Source organism: Barbus barbus, assembly GCF_936440315.1.
Source record: "Barbus barbus genome assembly, chromosome: 18".
In the NCBI taxonomy this organism is placed as follows: Eukaryota; Metazoa; Chordata; class Actinopteri; order Cypriniformes; family Cyprinidae; genus Barbus; species Barbus barbus.
This window is the reverse complement of record NC_136746.1, coordinates 26,767,579-26,786,912: the sequence shown is the minus strand read 5'-3', so window position 1 is coordinate 26,786,912 and position 19,334 is coordinate 26,767,579. Positions and strand designations below refer to the sequence as shown.

Below are 19,334 nucleotides of genomic sequence, written 5' to 3'. Positions count from 1 at the left end.
ATACTACTGTATAGACTTACAGAAAGGATCTAAGCCATATCTAAAGAGTGATGCACCCGAATGTCCTTCAGACAGGAAAGATGACACCAATCTAGTGGTTTATTGAAGAATAGAGTCTTATGTTTTAATGGGGGTGTAAAAATCCCCATTCTCTTTGTCGGAGGGGCTTCAGGCACACCTACATGCTTGAAAATACAGGTTATATAATTGCATTGATGGTTTCATGAAGAACCTTTAACATCCATGGAACCATTTTAATAGAATAAAAGGTTCTTTAAATTTAGTTTTAAATATTTTCCACGATAAGAAAAAATAATGGTCCTTTTGAAGAACTGTTCACTGAGTGGTTCTTTGGGAAACTAAAAATGGGTTCTACTATGACATCCCTGGAAAACACTCTTTACCTTTGTAGTGTAAGAACAGAATATCTTGGAGATTTGAGGTTGGACTTTTGGGGTACAGTAAGAAACAACTTCAGTAACTCCCTAGCAACTACTAAAACACCTTATGCACCTTATTAGGTTAAATTGCTGGTTTCCATCAAATGTAAGTACAGAGGAAAGAATTTCAGAAATGGCTCTATGAAACCCTAAAGGAAGGAGACTGGTACCAGGCCAACTCCAACATTTGTGGCTCATTTTGCACAAGTAAGCACAACGGTTTCCTAATTTTTAGGAAATGCTTTGAATGGGGTCCTTTATCTGGTAGTGTACTTTTTGTGAATAAGTAAAGCTGACCTAACCCAGTCTGTTACAGTCTGTAAGATTGGAGTTTGGCGGATGAGTGTGTTTGTTTGTACTGTATTGTTGAACCTGAAATCACAGGCAGGGGACAATCTCAACTACAGAATTCAAAGTAGAGTTTGTTCCCCGCCCAGAGCCTCCTGTGAGCCTTGATCAAAAACAAAACCCTGTTGGTTACATAAGATGATAAATTCCAGATCATATTTAGCTTGTGCAGTATGCTGTTTCTAAGCTTTGAAAGCTCAAGTTTTATTCTGCTACACACAGAAAAAAACCAACTTTATCCTAGATGCAGACAAATAGACAATCTGATTGAAAGATACTGAAGAATGGGGATGTACTAATATTAGAGTTCTGGCTGATACATTTATAGTGATTTATTACATGGCTGTTTAATCCCCCAGCTGTTCTTTGGTCATTTTTGACTGAAAGATTTTTAGGTATTGATTTTTTAGAATTGGTTTTAAGAAATGGGACAAAAAATATTTTACATGCTATAGGCATCACAACACAACAAGTGTATGAAAGACATTGTGATGTATCTTTTACAGATTATGTTTAACAGACTTTGTCAGTAGATGGCGAAAAGTGTCATCTAAATGTAAAAGTTCTAGCAGAATGCAAATATGCTACCTTGTGATGCGTGAACTTCACAGAAATGGGATTCGAATTTTAAATGACTCGTTTCAGTGATTCAGAGTCGACTCCTTTTTAGAGACGATAACTTTATGATGCACTTTCAGCTTTATAACTTTGCAGACTGTTTACATTCACATACGGCGGATTCCCATGAAAAAGATTAGAGTTTTCAGTGGGCAAAAAAATTTTTGCCTATAAAAAAAAAAAAATGCATATGCATTCATCAATAACACCTGCATAATCATGGAGGTTCATTCAGAGGTTCTATGAACATTGTGGGCTGGATGCTGACCTTGAATTGTCAATATGTGTAATCATGCGGAAGTAACAAGCTCCAAAATCAACAGCTATGGATTCAGACCACTTATCATCACACTACAGTGACGATCTACCCAGTAACCAGATCTTTCTGTTGACATCCAGACAATGGCTCTTTTACCAAATGTGCTCAGGCGTACTCGCAGTGAACAGTTCTAGAAGCCTGTTCATATAAAGCATATATACGAAAACCCACACTGAATGTTGCGCTACACAGATGCATGTGCAATAATTGTTTATGGTTCATTGAACAAGCATGAAAAACATATTTGGATTTTACTAAATTATTTTTAAAGTACAGTGTCCTGAAAAAGCATTTATATACATGTCACCTTTATTTATATAGCGTTTTTTAACAATACAGATTGTGTCAAAGCACTTAACAGTATCAAATTGGAGGATAGAGTGTCAGTAATGTATAATGATAAGATTAAACACTCAATTTTCAGTTAAAGGCATTTCATTATTGAGTTCAGAGATGTAATTGTCTAGCTCAGTTTAGTTTAAATAGTTCAAATTGACGATAATCGCTAGAAATTAAGTGTCCCCAATTGAGCAAGCCAGAGGCGACAGCGGCAAGGAACCAAAACCCCCTCTGTGACAGAATGGAGGAAAAAAACCTTGGGAGAAACCAGACTCGGTCGGGGGGCCAGTTCTCCTCTGGACAGACGAAACCCGCAGTTCAATTCCAACCCCAGCCATGTCAGATTGTGTAAAGGGCTTATCTGATTCCCGTGGTCTTGTCCCGATGGGGCATTTTAATTTAGAATTTAATGAATTTGTGTTTTATTCATTATTTGAAGTTTTTCTTTTATATGATTTATTCATTTGCTATAATTGTAATGTATAGTTTAATGCATTTGTTTCTCCGTCTATTTTTATAATATATATATATATATATATATATATATATATATATATATATATATATTTGTTTGTTTGTTTGTTTATTATAATTTTAATTTATAGTTTAATTCATTTAATATATTTCTTGTGTGTGTGTATATATTTTTTTATTATTATAATACTATTTATTATTTTAAAATGTATTTATAAATTTTTCATATTTGTATATTGTTTTAATTAAAAATGTAAATGTATAAATGTATTATTTCTATTTTTATATTGTTGCAATTTCTATAAATAATAGTATTATGTAGCTAGGTATTTCATTATATTTTTAAAAATAAAACAAAATAACTAGTTTTATTGCATTTTTAGTCAAGGTCTTCACTGGGGATATGTCTCTGGAGCTCATCTAGCTGACCTGGTCTCAGCTGAAGATCAGGGCTGTAGACCTCATCTCTTGGTGCTGATTCACCATCTGATCTGGATACGGACTGAGAAACAGAATAAGAAAGAAACAGACAAATATTAGCGTAGATGCCATTCTTCTTACGATGCAACGAATACATTGTGTGTTATGGGGAGTGTTCCCGGTTCCCGTTGATCTAATTAATGCAGATTAACCTAAGAATCGCCAATTACTAGAGCACTTTCATCAGGTTTCTCAGTGAGTAGGGAGAAGATGTTTGATGTTCTGATTGGAACGGAAGAGCGGTGTTTTGACCCGTGACTATGCCTCCTCACAGTCACCCAGTTGCCCTGCTGGTACGGGCTCTACCTGAAACAAACAATGTACATGACTCGCTGAACTAGTCACATCCAAATCTGTATCTACAGCCCTCACATTCTTACTATCCTCAGTTAAAGTTTGGATGCGTGTCTCTAGTTCTAAAATCTTCTCTTGTCAGCCTAACTATATCCCTGCATTTATGACATGTGAATCCCTCATCGCAGACAGAGAGATAAACTGTACATGTGACATGAAGTGCAAATAACAAGAGAAGGAGAAGCCATTATTCACCGTGATTGAATGATTCACTTACCACTGTTGTTTGATGAACTCGTGAGTTCAAACGGAGCGAGAGAGAGATGAAACAGAGCGAGGGAAAAAATAAAACAATAGGCGCAAGTGGAAACGCAAATGACAAGCTAACCGGCTAACGCATGGCACACGCATTGCACATGGTTTTAGATTAAAAGCGAACGATCAAATTAGTCAGATTAGTTTTATAGATAATATCAGAAATATGGTGGGAATTAAGTTATTTTTTTTATCACTTTAAACAACAGAGAGTAATAGTAAGAGTTTCAGCAGAAAAGCGAAGCTACACGGAGCAACAATCGCAAACCTCTCAGCAGAATGGCCAGTACATGCCAGTGTTGTTAATTTGTGCTTCAAACAAACATCCTCTCAATCTAATCTTTCTTATCTCCAGACTCCTTTATCGTCACAGTACCCTCCAGTCCTATACTTGTGGTCCGTGGAGCCACGGTACTTCTTCCCTGTGAATTTGAACCAGACTCTAACATCTCTAATTTGGTGATCACATGGCAACGGCAGGAAGACTCACGAGTGGTCCACAGCTTCTACTACATGAAAGACCAGCTTGATCGACAAAGCTCAGATTATTCTGGCCGGACAAAGTTGAATTACAAGGGACTTGCTGAAGGAAACGCATCCCTGAGTATAGCCAATATTGGACTGAAGGATGCAGGGAACTATGAGTGCATAGTGAGCAACAACAAGGGAACTGACAGAGGAGTGGTGCGGTTGGTTTACACAGGTACGCCAGTGTAATTTTAGTATCATCCAGCTACTATAGTAGTTTTTATTAGTAGATTTTATTTTTATATATTTTATGTATTTGTTTCATTTTAATTGTAGTTTTTTTTTTAATTCGATTTTTTTTAGTGTCCATTTCAATTATTTTTGTTTCAGTTTTTGTCATTTTAGTACATCGTTAGACTAAATGAAATTAAACATTTGATTTCAGTTAAAGTTTATTGTTATTTTAAGGAACAAAGTTTACGGTTTTAGAATTAGTAATAACCATGCCAAACATTAGTCGAGTTAAAGCACCAGTTCTGTCATTATTACTCACAACCTGTCATTCCAAACCTATATGTTGCAATGTTTTAGGTACAACACAAAATTAGAAATGGGAACTGAGACTAACTTTTTTTGTAATATTATTGCAATATTGTATTTTCAATAATATTATTGCAATTTGTTCCCTTTGTTTACATTGAAACAAGTCTTGTACTTGTACAAATGCATATACTAAGTCACATGGATTCATATTCTGTCATTTAATTTTGACCTCTAGTAGTTTGATGTGAGAGATGATCTGGAAATCATTGTGTGTGTTTTGTGTCTTCAGCCTTCTATTCCGAGCCGAGATTAAGCATCCTTCTCAAATCCACCGATGTGACTGTCCAGTATGAGATGGAGGGCTACCCGAGGCCAGAGGTCATATGGCTGGGGTCAGAAGGTCAGAATCTCACTGACCACCTGGAGGTTTCATCTGCATCAGACGGCGGACTGTACTACTTAAAAAGCAGCTACGTAACCCAGAGTCCAGTGTTCAATGTCACATTTACTCTGAAAAACCCTGTTGCGCATCAGGAGGTACAGAGGCAAGTTAACCTCAGCTATGGTAAGCACTACTTTCTGGGATAACATTGTATTTGATTGTACTTCATCAATTATTTAATTTGATTTTATTGTTTTCACTTGTTTACCCAACTGCTATTGCAACTATGAATTTTTACTTATTGTACAGAAGTTTGGAGTTGGCAAGGCTTTTTTAAGTTTTTGAAAGAAGTCTCTTATGCTTACCAATGCTGCAATTATTTGATTTGATACAGTAATATTGTGAAGTATTATTACAATTTAAATGAACAGTTTTCTATTTGAATATATTTTAAAATTTTGCAGTTCATGAAAGATTTCTTATCGTCATCAATGTTGAAAACTTTTGCTATACTTTATATTTTTCTGGAATACAATATACATTTTTTTTTCAGGATTCTTTGGATGAATTGAGTTCAAAAGAACAACATTTATTTGAAATATAAATCTTTTGTAACACTGTAAGTGTTGTAACTTAAACCAGCATACAAAAGCAAAACCTTACGTAGTAAATGGAGTAAAAATCATTGTTGTGGTACACCAAGAAGGAATGTCATGATGATTATCATGATGAGTACTTCAAAATAATTCCCATTGGATTTCCGTAAATAAACATCTGATTTTGACAAAGTCAACTGCTTAAAGAAACAGTTCCCCTAGAAGAAAATAAAATGGTCATTTGCTAACAAGTATCATTTTTAAACCCAAATGCATTCTTATTTCAGGGAGATGTTGTTTAATCCAGACAGCATAAGTGACTGAATCCTGGAAGTGAACGCATGAAAGTTGTCCATATAATTCTTGTGCTGTTTTCCAAGTGTTATGAAACCATATTTGTACGAGAAATATCTAGTGAAGTGTTTTCTTAGCTTGCAACTTCTTTGACTGTGAGGTTCCTCTGATTATCAGGGTGCAGCAAGATCTTATCAATTTTATCAAACTGTATGCAAAAAAAAGTAAAGATCTTATCTAGCAGTATAAAAAAGATAAAGATCTTGTTTAGTAGCATGTAATAAAAGAAAAGTTCTCATCAATATATATAATCTGTCTATAAGATTTTATCGAGTTTATAAAAAAAACAAAGATCTTATTAAGCAGAACCCAAAAAACATGTCATGTCAAGCAGTATGCAAAAATGCAAACGCTGTTGTTACTAAAACTCTTCTGAACACTTTAAGTTTTGTGCCAGGAGTGCGGCCTTGTCTTTCCATTCAACCAAAGCTCCTCGGACCTCAGCAGATTTCTTTCTTAGCACTTCTTCTACTCTTTACCTGGAAGAACATCTCTACCTCAGAACATCTTTGGAATTCATCACTCTTCAACCCGGAAGAACGTGATCAGGAATGCAAAACCTTAAAACCGTGAAGTGAAGTGAAGTGACATTCAGCCAAGTATGTGACCCATACTCGGAATTCGTGCTCTGCATTTAACCCATCCAACGTGCACACACACAGCAGTGAACACACACACACACACACAGCAGTGAACACACACACACACAGCAGTGAACACACACACACACACACCGTGAACATGCACCCGGAGCAGTGGGCAGCCATTTATGCTGCGGCGCCCGGGGAGCAGTTGGGGGTTCGGTGCCTTGCTCAAGGGCACCTCAGTCGTGGTATTGAGGGTGGAGAGAGCGCTGGACATTCACTCCCCCCACCTACAATCCCTGCCGGCCTGAGACTCGAACCCGCAACCTTTGGATTACAAGTCTAGCTCTCTAACCATTAGGCCACGACTTCCACTAAGAAGTGACTTTCATCTGAGACTGCATTCTGGAAACTCGTCACGACCGAACACATTGCAAGTATTGTACATTTAACTAAATGAAACAGAGTTTATTAATACAAGTTATAAACCCCATTATAAACGGCGCTGATGGTTTTACTCAGGTGGTTAAATGACTTTTTCCATAACTGCATTCTCTGGTTTTCCTGATGGTTTCATCCATCAACTCTCATTAGCCCCTTCCCCATGTATGAGTGATGGTACGTATGCATGTTTGTTAGTCTAGTTTGCGTTAGTGTTTAGTTAATAAAAGTTGTGTGCACAAATTACGAGTTTCTGGTTCTGCCTTGCAAATTAAGTGTCACTTTACGATTTTGACACTCGCTACATGCTCTAATGCATTAATAGGAAAGTATTTCCTGTGGCCAAGGAAATATCCGGTCCCACTTTATATTAGGTGGCCTTAACTACTATGTACTTACATTTAAATTAATAATTTGGTACAATGCACTTATTGTGTACATACATGTTTTTACATTGTACTTATATTTTTAAAAATACCTATATGTAGTTACATCTGTAATTAATTTCTGTAATTACATTTATAATTACACTGTTGACCCATCCCTTACACCTTAACCCACCCTTAAACCTACCCATACCACCAAACCTGTCCCTAACCTTACCCATATCCCACCTCAATAGCAGCAAAAGTGTTTTGCAATACAGTATGAGCACAATAAGTACATTGTACTTATTTTTTGATGTAAGTACATAGTAGTTAAGGCCACCTAATATAAAGTGTGACCAAATATCCTTTCTTAGAGTTGATTCGAACTTGCACTGAATGTTCGCTTGACGGACAGATCAGTTGATGACAATTTAATTCTGCTACAGTTATTACTGTCAGCCGATATAAATAATTGTAATTAATCAAACTTAATTGTAATTATTTATATACAATTCCCTTTTAAGCAAATTTGCTACATTGCAGAACAGGTAAGCATATCGCGCGATATACACTTTGCACGTAGTAATGAGTGTTTAGATGCATTAGGGAAGTGGTGTGCGCCATCCTTGTACTTAGGGTTATTATTGGTGAGAATAGGACATTTAGAGCGTCGATACGCTGAAGATCTTGGTTTCTTTTCTACTTTTTTTTTTTTTTCTTTTGTTAGGTTAGGGGATTTGGGGAGCTTTACGGGAATTTAGTTTTATTCTGTTTTTTGATTTGGGTGCCACTCAAATTCCTTTTTCCTATATTAGTGGTATTTTTAGTTGATTTCAGTTATAAATAATAATTATTATTCTTATTATATTCATTCCAGCAATTGTAAATAGTGCATTCCAATCATATTTTCTTGTGGCTTCGGCTTTATGTAATAAATTATTCACAGTCAAGCTTTATTTGTGTGTTTATGGTCATTTCTGTGCCTGGTTCAGTCCATCCAGCAATCTATTTTTCTAAGTGTTGCAAACCAACTTCTAGACTTTTAAGGATCGTAACAACTGTATTGATCTTATCAAGCAGTGTGCAAAAAGTGTAAAAATCGTATCAATTAGGGATGCATCAATCCGATACTCAGTATCTGTATCGGCTCTACTGGCGGGTAAAGGTCAGACGAGACGATCCAAATCTGATATTGTTGTGCGCATATTGTTTTGCACATTACACTACACTACTAATATCTCTTTCCTTTGTGCTTTGAAATGTTCTATGCGGAGCGCTGCGACGTTCTGGTCTGTATTGGAGCCTTTCGCATTATAATACTTTTGTGCAGTGAAAGATTATTAGTAACCTGTCCTATGATAGGACAAATAGTATTTTTGTCATGGATTATGATTAGATTTTTTTTCATTTAAATGAAGTAAAGGCTACTTCTAACACAGAAGTGTAGTAATACTACATGAATTAAAAAAACAAAAAACTGTGCTGTATTGGATCGGTGTCAGCCGATACTCAGAATTATCGGTATCAGATCAGATTGATTCTGAAAAATGGTATCGTTGCATCCTTAGTATCAATCTTATCAAGCAATATGCAAAAAACTTAAAGCTTTTATTGAACTAATCGAGCAGTACAGAGAAAAACAAAGATCTTGACATTCTTATCAAGCAGAATGCAAAAAAAAAAAAAAATGTGAAGATCTTATCTTGCAAGCAGCATTAAATAAACATCTTAGATATCTCATCAAGCAGTACACTAAAAAATAAAAACAATGCACGGAGGGTCAACCAGAGGTAGAAATGACATTATTTTGGAAAGAGTTAATTAAACTGTCAGCTCATAATACAGGATTGTAGAAGAAAGCATTTTAACAACAAACTTAAATAAAATAGCACTGAATTTCATTACAAGTAATTTGAGTGAAAAACTAAACATGAAATTCATATTTTCAAATTTGAAGACCCCTCGAATTGGAAAGTAATCTGAATTCAAGTACTTTGTTTTTCCCGTTTTGCTTTAATGACATTAGCATTCGGGTCTATTAGATTATAATAATCTGTAGTAAATAGCGAATGTCTGGGTGGAGAGCTCAATGTCCTTCGGTCTGTCTGTCCCACAGATGGAGTCATCATTGGCCTCCGCTGTGTTGATGTGGTGATGAAGCTCAGTGTTTTGGGACGCGGCTTGTGGAAGCTGGGGTAATTTTGCCATAGTGAGGCTGCAGTTCATGTGTGCATATTTATTTGCTGCTTAGTTTCCCTTCTGTGTGTGCTGAATTTAGTCTGTCACTATGGTTACACCCATTTTTTTCCCAGAACTGTTTTGACTTTAAGTTAAAGGGATAGTTCACCCAAAAATGAAAATTAGGCCATGTTTTAATTACCCTCATGCAAGGCATACTAGGTGTATATGACTTTCTTCTTTTAGACTAATCCAATCGGAGTTATATTAAAAATCATCTTTGCCCTTCCAGGCTTTATAATGGCAGTAGGTGGGAGAATTTATTTTTCAACAGTCCAAAAATAGTCAAGTAAAGCGCATCCATCCATAATAAAACATGCCTCACACGGCTCCGGGGGATGAATAAAGGGCTCCTGTAGTGAATGGTAAGAAAAATATCCATATTTAAAACGTTTTTCTTCTTCTCTTGGTTATAAACACTTTTCTCTCACTTCTGCTAACTGTCATACGTGCAAGCCGGTCCGGGTGGATGACGTAGGACTTATGCAAAGTTTCCTTACTTTAACAAAAGAAAACAGTGGGTCCGTGTACTTTTGCGTCCATTCATTTTCATTTTTTAACCCAGAAATGAAATGCGGAAAATGTGGTTTAATGATTCAAACTCTGATGAATAGAATAAGCAGACAAACTACAGTAGTTTTAATTTGTCCAAATTCATATTTAATTAAAAATGTTACAAATTATATATAAAGCTGTGTTATTTGCCAAATATGTTTTTCAATGTATATAAATGCTAAATTTAATTTCTAGCCTTTTTACCATCTCTGTACAGACGCTATAAGCGCCCTCTTGCGCTACCGATGTGGCTACCAGTAACCTATGCTTTATGAAAACCTTTTGGCTTCGATATTTTTATGATCTTGATCAATTTTCACGCCTAAAAACATGTAGGCTATCAAATACTCATTACATATTTTTGCAATTAACTGTATACAGGGTCGGTTCATTGGGAGTGAGGGAACGAAACGAAAGCAAGAGAAACATCTGTTGAATCTACTGGTGAAACATTTTCCAAACCCTCCAATGTTTATTTTTTTAAACTCTGGAGAGCTTCAAAGGTTTTTCTCAATGGATTTTTGTATCACTGATCAATAGTCAATTACCGATATTTTATTTTATTTTATTTTATTAAAAAAGTTTAACTTTACTGGACAAAAAAATCACATCAAGCACCTTTTTGATAGCTGACCAATGACAAGTGAGTGGCGAGTCGTTTCCATAACAAAAACAACAAGAAAAAAGGAGAAGATAGCCGGACAGATCGTACTAGTTTCGGAGCACAAGGAGTTGTATGATACAAGTAAACTCTATCTGGTCTAAACCCAGATAGCACACATATGTCTGCAAGATGTCTGTTAAAGATCTCTTGATCTGGAAAGCATCTGCTGTCTACAAACTTCTGACAGATGCCTTTCAGATGTCAGTTTAACATGCATTCTAAATCGTAAACATCTTAAAGACATCTAATAGATGTCTATTTGATCTCTAAAAGAAAACATCCTATAGACGTTTTGCAGAACACTCTAAAATATGTCTTGCAGATGTAAATGCAGACATCAAATAGACGTCTTCGAGATGTGCATGTGCTATCAGGGAAATATGCCGCAAATGGCACGCTCCCACAAACATCGTTGTGAACCGACATTCCCCTCTCATTAACTTCAAAAGTCAACATTTCTGCAGCACACCGGGCCAGGCTACCATTGCAGCTGTTGTTATAGCAACAAAAGATGCCCTCGGCTGCTATTTGTAACCAAAACGCTGCTAGCTTTTTATTTGACTAAAAAGCGCTCTTGTCAAGCACCAAGTGTGAGAACGCCCATATGCTACCTTCATGTGCTATCGGAGTTATGAGTTTCCTAAATAAGAAATTGGTCATGAACGGCCTCTCAAGTTGTATTTACTACTGGGAGATTATTTTGATACTCGAGTTTCCGAGTTAGGCGGGTCATAAACTTTAAATATGGTGAAGGGGACAACAATTTCTGCTGTCAATGATATTCTTTATTAGTTTTCAAAAAATACATCACCCTGTCTTGTCGGTAAAGGGGTCATTGGATGCAAAATTCACTTTTACATGTTGTTTGAACTGAATTTGTCTTGGCAGTGTGTGTGGTACACAACCACCGATTGTTGATTGACACTGGTAGACCCGCTGTGAGTGAGCTGTAGACAGTCGGCCATTGTTTCAGTGCTGGAGCAGATGTAAACAAGAATGGCTCCTAAGTGATTGAAGTGTTCTGTTGTTGGATGTAATAATGAATATAGCAGTCGTCATTTACTCCCAACATCTGAGCCGCTGTGTTCGCGTGAATCGTTCGTGATCCAGCTTCATCAACTGATGAAGTGACTTTGAATCCAGTCCAGCACAGCTTTGTTTACAGAGGTTAGCATGGAAACGGCTCTTTTCTGCAGTTCATAAGCGCCCTCTGCTGTCAAACTGTCAAATTCATTCAGTCTGTCTGCCATGTTTTGTTCAGACCAATGCAAAAATCGGACCAAATTTTGTTGTAAATCTTAACCACTCGATGGAAAATAGGCTACCTAGATTTTTAGAATGCACACAAGCTTATATAGAATACAATTCTACAGCAGATACCATTTAATTTCTTTCTGACTCGTCCTTTTTATATAAAAAAAGAGATTTCAAGGCTGAAATGTTATAATTAAATTTTTTTTTTTTTAAAAAGGTCAACTTTTTCTTAGTTTAAAATCAGGCCATCGTTATTTCATGTTTTTATTTCTCTGTTTATGCAAAGAAAAAGTGCTTAGTGCTGCTAATTTTATTTGTTGGCTTTTGTCATAAAACTTGGTAAAATGATTTCTGTGTGTATCAGTACTTTTTTAATATTTCCAGCTAGGGCTGGGCGATAATTCGATAACGATAATTATCGTGATATAACTTTCCTCGATAAAACGATATAAAGAGTTCGATAAATGTTCTATATAATGTTTATGCGCCAAAAGCGGAACGAAACAGCGCGACTCATTTGAATTGACCATATGCACGGAGCGCTATTTAAAACTTCCGGATAAAGATAAACCAGCTCGTAATCTTCCGGTGAAGCTCATTTTATATGTGCTATATATATATATGTATGTAGAGACTCTCACAGAAACATCTCCTGCCTCATTCTTATCGTAAACTGAGAAACAAAATAATTGCAACACCGTAGATAATGATTGTGGAATTAACATACAGTTTCATGTTATTAAAGAACATATTTTATATGCAGAGTCTGGTAATCCCAGGAAAGTGCCATGTATAACTGTACATTTAAATGCTGACAAATAAACTCTATCGTAACTGTTTATGCAGTTTGGCTAATCTCTTAAAAGACATTGTAATGGTATACTCGATAATCAATATCTTACCTTCGTAGCCATGAACACATTTTTAAAATTTTAAAGCATTTATTATTTATCAACTCTGTGCGGTAAAATTCCCATTATTAAAGGTTCACTTTTCATTCATGAAGACGACATGAAGAAATATGCTAAAAACGTGTCTCGGCGAAAAATAGACGAAAATGAAATTACCGTTATAACAAGGAGATGGCAGTAGATGATGACTCATTGGCTGCAGCTGCCATTTCAGCTTAGTTTTTCACGTCCTTTGATTTATTATAAAATATTTTAACAAATTTAGAACTTTCTCGCAATGAAGTAAAGTATAGCAAGTGCAGGAAGTTACAAAGTCACAGCCTATAATGCTGAATTATTTAAATGCCTATATAGTCAAATACAAATTAAATAAGTTGGTATAACAAATAAATAATGCATTCAATATTTTAAAATGTTTAACTTTAATTTAATAACTAGGCTGCATTGTTTAAGTTTTATCCAACACAGACCTGTTGTTTTGTTAGTCTGAATCATTTAATGCACAGCTTTATTTTGACATCGGCTCGTACAGTACACTTGACCGGAAATGACTGAGCTGGCTTATCTACATCCAGGAAGTAACATAAGGTCGATTGGGTCACACGGACCGTTTATCTGCTTGGATCAAAGTTCAAACTGCCGCACGGCACGAGCTCACTAGAGCAGATGTGTCTACTCGGACACGCGAGCATTAAACAGCGATCCAGTGAAGCACTTGAATTCAGCGATGAACACACATGACTCTGTGATTTAAACTAGTTTAGAGCCAAACAGGAGAAACACTGTGCAGTCAGAAGGCTTTTCAATCTACACATCGCCATCGTTTACCATGGATTTACTGTAGTAACACTCACTGCACCATGGTATTATGACAGAAATGTGGGATATTCACATTTTATTACAGGAGTAATGGTGTATAATTATAGTGTATGTATTTGTGATTAAGCTATAGCATGTGTGCATTTATACAGAATGTTTTTAGATTACTGTTTTTCATACAAATAGGCTACCTAAAAACCATATAGTTATATTTTTACCATGTATTGAGGTGCTATTTGTGTGGTTTTAATTGTGTTTATCATGATTTAAATGTATGGGAGATCATAAGCTTAATTAAAAAAAAAAAAAAATGGTCAGAATAAATTTAATCATTATAAAACTGAGGTTGGTACAATTTTTACAGATGTTACTGATTTTAAAAATGAACAAAAATTTGCCTCTGCATCCTCAACTCGAGCTACTATCAAATGTGCATTTTTAAGAGACAAAAAATGGATGTTATTATTATTATTATTAATATTAATATTATCAGGCAACCCAAACCTTTTTCTTGATTTGAAACGATATCACTCATTAGAACGTGCAGAGACTAAGAAATACATTTTTCTATTTAGATATATATTTTAAGGAAAATTAGCAAATGGAGCTAAATTCTGGCTTTAAACTTGAAAGAAATAAAGATTTGACATTTATCGTGATAATTATTGATATCGACTGATATGAGAAATTAATTTAATTTGTTAATTTTTTTTTGCCATATCGCCCAGCCCTATTTCCAGCACATTTTAACAATGCCGTGTATAACAGTTTGGATCGATACATTATTTAAGATATTTAAATATTGTATAAAATTGGTAGCTCTCAGCCGCTTTCATTTGTAAAAAGTAGCTCCTGAATGAAATAAGGTTGAAGACCACTGATTTAAAGGGACATGCACCGCAAAGGGTTGCTGTGAGCAGAGCTGTTTTTGACAGGATAAAAAGGTTGTTTTACACTACCAAAGTATGTTATAGACTTTTCATTAAGACTCTAAAGAATCGATTTGTGGAAAATTGTAGTGTCTGTATCATTTTAAGCATATTTTATGCATTATAAACAGTGAAATAGGCATGTTTTATTGTTTTTGTTTTGTTTTTCATGATGCTAAGTCACCCTTGCTAATTTCAGAAGCACCCTCAGTGATATGATTATTCTGGAACCGGGCCTGCCTGTACCTGGAGATTATAATTTTAAATTTTTCTATAATATTTTTATGTATTTACCTTGTTTATTAAAGCCTCCTGTGCATAGCGCATTAACACAATGTACTGTATGCTTTGAGCGACCATGCTTGGTCCTCTGAAATACCGTGATCCAGATAGCACACAAAATTATACCTCAATATATAATTTCATGACAATAAAGTTTCCAGTATTCTGCAATGTCTATTTTAAAATCATATTTGTCTCTACTAATGCAAGTCTCTGAGGCAGTTCTATAGTTCTCAACTGAAGAAGCATTACTTGTATTATTTGGCCAATGAAAACTTGTTAAAATCGACATTTTTAGCAAATATTAAGCTGGGAGAACATCTAGCAACTAATTAAGTTAATTGACATCAGGTCTGTAACATGATTAGCTATAAAAGGGATGCCTTAGAGAGGCAGAGTCTCTTAGAAGTAAAGATGGGCAGAGGCTCTCCAATCTGTGAAAGAGTGCGTAAAAAGATTGTGGAATACTTTAAAAACAATGTTCCTCAACGTCAAATTGCAAAATTTGCAAATCTCATCATCTACAGTGCATAACATCATCAAAATATCCCGCGAACTGCCAAAATACAGACCGCATGTTACATGTCCCAGCAGAGACAGTAATATATTGGATCATTGTTACGCAGTGATAAAGGACGCATATCACTCTGTTCCACGAGCAGCTTAGGACTCTCTGATCACTGTTTGGTTCATCTTATTCCCATCTACAGGCAGAAACTTAAATCTGTTAAACCTGTATTAAGGACTGTAAAGAAATGGACTAATGAGACAGAGCGGGTTTTACAAGCCTGTCTCGCTCTCACTGATTGGAGTGTTTTTGAAGCTGCTGATGATCTGGACGAGCTCACAGACACTGTAACATCATATATCAGCTTCTGTGAGGATATGTGCATTCCTACCAGGACTCATCTAACTTATAACAACGACAAACCATGGTTCACTGCAAAACTCAGACAGCTCCGTCAGGCCAAAGAAGATGCTTCCAGGAATGGGGACAGAGTCTTGTATAAACAGGCCAAATACAGACTGGAAAAGGAGATCAGAGTGGCAAAGAGGAATTATTCCGAAAAGTTATGGATCCAATTCTCCTCCAGTGACACGGCTTCAGTGTGGAAAGGTCTGAAAGACGTCACCAATTACAAGACACCACCCCCCAGCACTGTGGAGAATCAACAACTGGTAGACAATCTTAATGAGTTCTATTGTAGGTTTGAAAAAACACCATTCACACCTCCTGCAACCCCCCTCTCCCCCACACCTGAACTGCAGATAAGAGAAGGTGCACCAGGTCTTCAAAAAGAACAAGAGAAGGAAGGCACCAAGTCCAGACGGTGTGACACCAGCCTGTCTGAAATCATGTGCTGACCAGCTGGCCCCCATCTTCACACAGATCTTCAACAGATCACTGGAGCTGTGGGAAGTCCCCTCATGTTTCAAACGCTCCACCATAATCCCCATCCCAAAGAAACCCACGATTACAGGACTTAACGACTACAGACCTGTGGCTCTAACATCTGTGGTCATGAAGTCATTTGAAAAACTGGTTCTGGCTCATCTGAAGGACATCACTGGACCCTTACTGGACCCCCTGCAGTTTGCCTACAGAGCAAACAGGTCTGTGGATGATACAGTCAACATGGGACTGCATTACACCAAAGACTATAGAATACCCAAGACATGTCACTCGTATAGTTTTGAATGGGGAAAAATGCAACGCTAAATATGGCCGCTCGTTTGCAGGAAGCCCCGCCTTCTGAATGAAAGAGCCAATCGCTAATCGGTAAAGTCAGCGCGTCACTGCAGCTGCCGTTAGAAGTCCCGGTTGCTATAGTAACAGTCAGCGCTCTGAGACGCACACTCAGAACTGCGCATGCGCCCTGGTTGATCTAACTTGAGAAATACGTTTTTTATAACGCTATTTGAGCAAAAGAAACAACATTTATGACACAGTTGTTGTCCGATTTCATTGGTGATTTCAAATATGAAATTTAATCATAAGCTTAGTGAACAGTTTTGGAGAATTTGATGTTTCCCCATACAAGTGATAGGAGCTGCTCTTGGATGCCCGAGAGGCGTTTCAAAGATGGCCGCCGAATGACATGACTTGTCTTAAAGAGACTTTGATTACACACTGCAACACCTGGACAGACCAGGGACTTATGTGAGGATCCTGTTTGTGGACTTCAGCTCGGCCTTTAACACTATCATTCCAGACCTCCTCCTGCCCAAACTAACTCAGCTCTCCGTCCCCACCTCCGTCTGTCAGTGGATCAACAGCTTCCTGACAGACAGGCAGCAGCTAGTAAAGCTGGGAAAATTCTCATCCAGCACCCGCACCATCAGCACTGGAGCTCCTCAGGTCTGCATTCTCTCCCCACTGCTCTTCTCTCTGTACACCAACGACTGCACATCTAAAGACCCCTCTGTCAAGCTCCTGAAGTTTGCAGACAACACCACACTGATCGGCCTCATTCAGGACGGTGACGAGTCTGCTTACAGACAGGAGGTTAAGGAGCTGGCTGTCTGGTGACCTGAAGTGGGACATTCACACTGACTCTATTGTGAAAAAGGCCCAGCAGAGGTTGTACTTTCTTCGCCAGCTGAGGAAGTTCAACCTGCCACGGGACTTGCTGAAACAGTTCTACTCCGCCATCATTGAATCCATTCTCTGCACTTCAATAACTGTCTGGTTCAGCTCAGCTACCAAATCTGACCTCAGAAGACTACAGAGGGTAGTCCGGACTGCTGAGCGAATCATTGCTACAACCCTCCCCACTCTCCAAGAACTGTACTTATCCAGAGTGAGCAAAAGGGCTGGTAAAATCACTCTGGACCCCTCACATCCAGCACACAACCTCTTTGAACTGTTACCGTCTGGTCGACGCTACAGAGCTCTGTGCACCAGAACGACCAGACACAGGAACAGTTTCTTACCTTTGGCAATCCATCTCATGAACACTTGAACTCTTAACAATAAACATGAAACACACAACACTGTCATACTTTTTATTTTTATTTTACACACATACTTATTACATTTCAAATTTACACCTAACATACCTGTACATACTGAATTGTCCATTTTTGTATATTTGTATATTTTATTTACTATCTGTGTCCTGTCCTGTTGCTGTCATTCTGTCGCACTGTGGAGCTACTGTCACTAAAACAAATTACTCGTATGTGCAAACATACCTGGCATTAAAGCTAATTCTGATTCTGAAAAGATTCAGAGAAACTGGAGAAATCTCTGTAAGGGACAAGGCCAAAGACCTTTGTTGGATGGCCATGGTCTTCGGCCCTCAGACGACACTGCATCACTCATCGGCATGATTCTGTCATTGACATTACTAAAAGGGCCCAGGAATACTTCCAGAAACCACTGTCGGTAAACACAATCCGCCGTTCCATCTGCAGATGCCAACTAAAGCTCTATCATGCAAAAAGGAAGCCAAAAAGATTTGAGTTGGACAAAGAGTGATATAATCAGTGTCATGCATTTGGTTTGTAACCTCAAACAACCAGTGCAGTGAATCTCAGTCTTTGTCTGTGTTCTTGAGAGCAAACTCAATCCTTCATTGTCTGATAGCTAACAGGTTTGTCTCTGTCATGCATTACATTCTTTTTCTTCTAGGACAATTTTGAACAAGCGTCACCCTAGTTTAGGTGTTTTGAAATTCCTAGTTCTCAAACTGGCATCCATTTCAAGAATAATAGACGCATTGTTTGCAAGATGACACTGCAAGTGACTATGACTCAAAAGCCTGTTTGTCAGTCTTTAAGCATTGCAGCCAATCTACTGTTGTACAGACTTGTAATTGCAATGTCAACGTTAATTTATTTTTGCTGATTTGTTTACCGGGTGTTTTGCAAGCATTGCAAATTGCATGAAGTTTGAGAAATCTGTCAGCAAAAAAATGTTTTGAAATTTAAGATAATTTCCTTCCTTTCTTCCATTGAAAGTGTTGCATGATGCAAAACCTTCTGAAATGTCAATTGCTCATTAATGTATTTTAGACATTTCAGTGTAGATCCATAATCTGTGGTCATAATACAAAATGAGCTGGAATATGATGTATTGATTTGTTCAGATAGGATGCATTTAGTTGATTAAAAGTAAAAACGTGTATAATGTTTGAAAAGATTTCTGTTTAAAATATTATGTTGGTCTTTTGAATTTACTATTCATCAAAGAATCCTGAAAAATATTAAGTAGCAACTGTTTTCAACATTTAAAATAATCAGAAATGTTTCTTTAGCCGCAAATCAGCATATTGGAATGATTTCTGAAGGATTGTGCGACACTGAAGACTGGAGTA

The 19,334-nt window shown here is 37.0% G+C and overlaps 1 protein-coding gene across 2 annotated transcripts in view; it reads left to right on the top strand.

The window, feature by feature from the left end:
* LOC306884752 (CD276 antigen homolog) overlaps positions 1–19,334 on the top strand; it is a 36,096-nt gene that overhangs the window by 15,046 nt on the left and 1,716 nt on the right. Inside the window, exons 2-4 of one of the 2 annotated variants that reach the window (XM_079440928.1) lie at positions 3,983–4,330; positions 4,928–5,203; positions 5,904–7,235. In XM_079440928.1, coding sequence (XP_079297054.1) covers positions 3,983–4,330; positions 4,928–5,203; positions 5,904–5,932 — 653 coding nt within the window. In that variant the 3' untranslated portion in view covers positions 5,933–7,235. Of the gene's footprint in view, positions 1–3,982; positions 4,331–4,927; positions 5,204–5,903; positions 7,236–19,334 lie in introns of those variants that run through there. The other variant, XM_079440927.1, reaches the window with a different exon arrangement.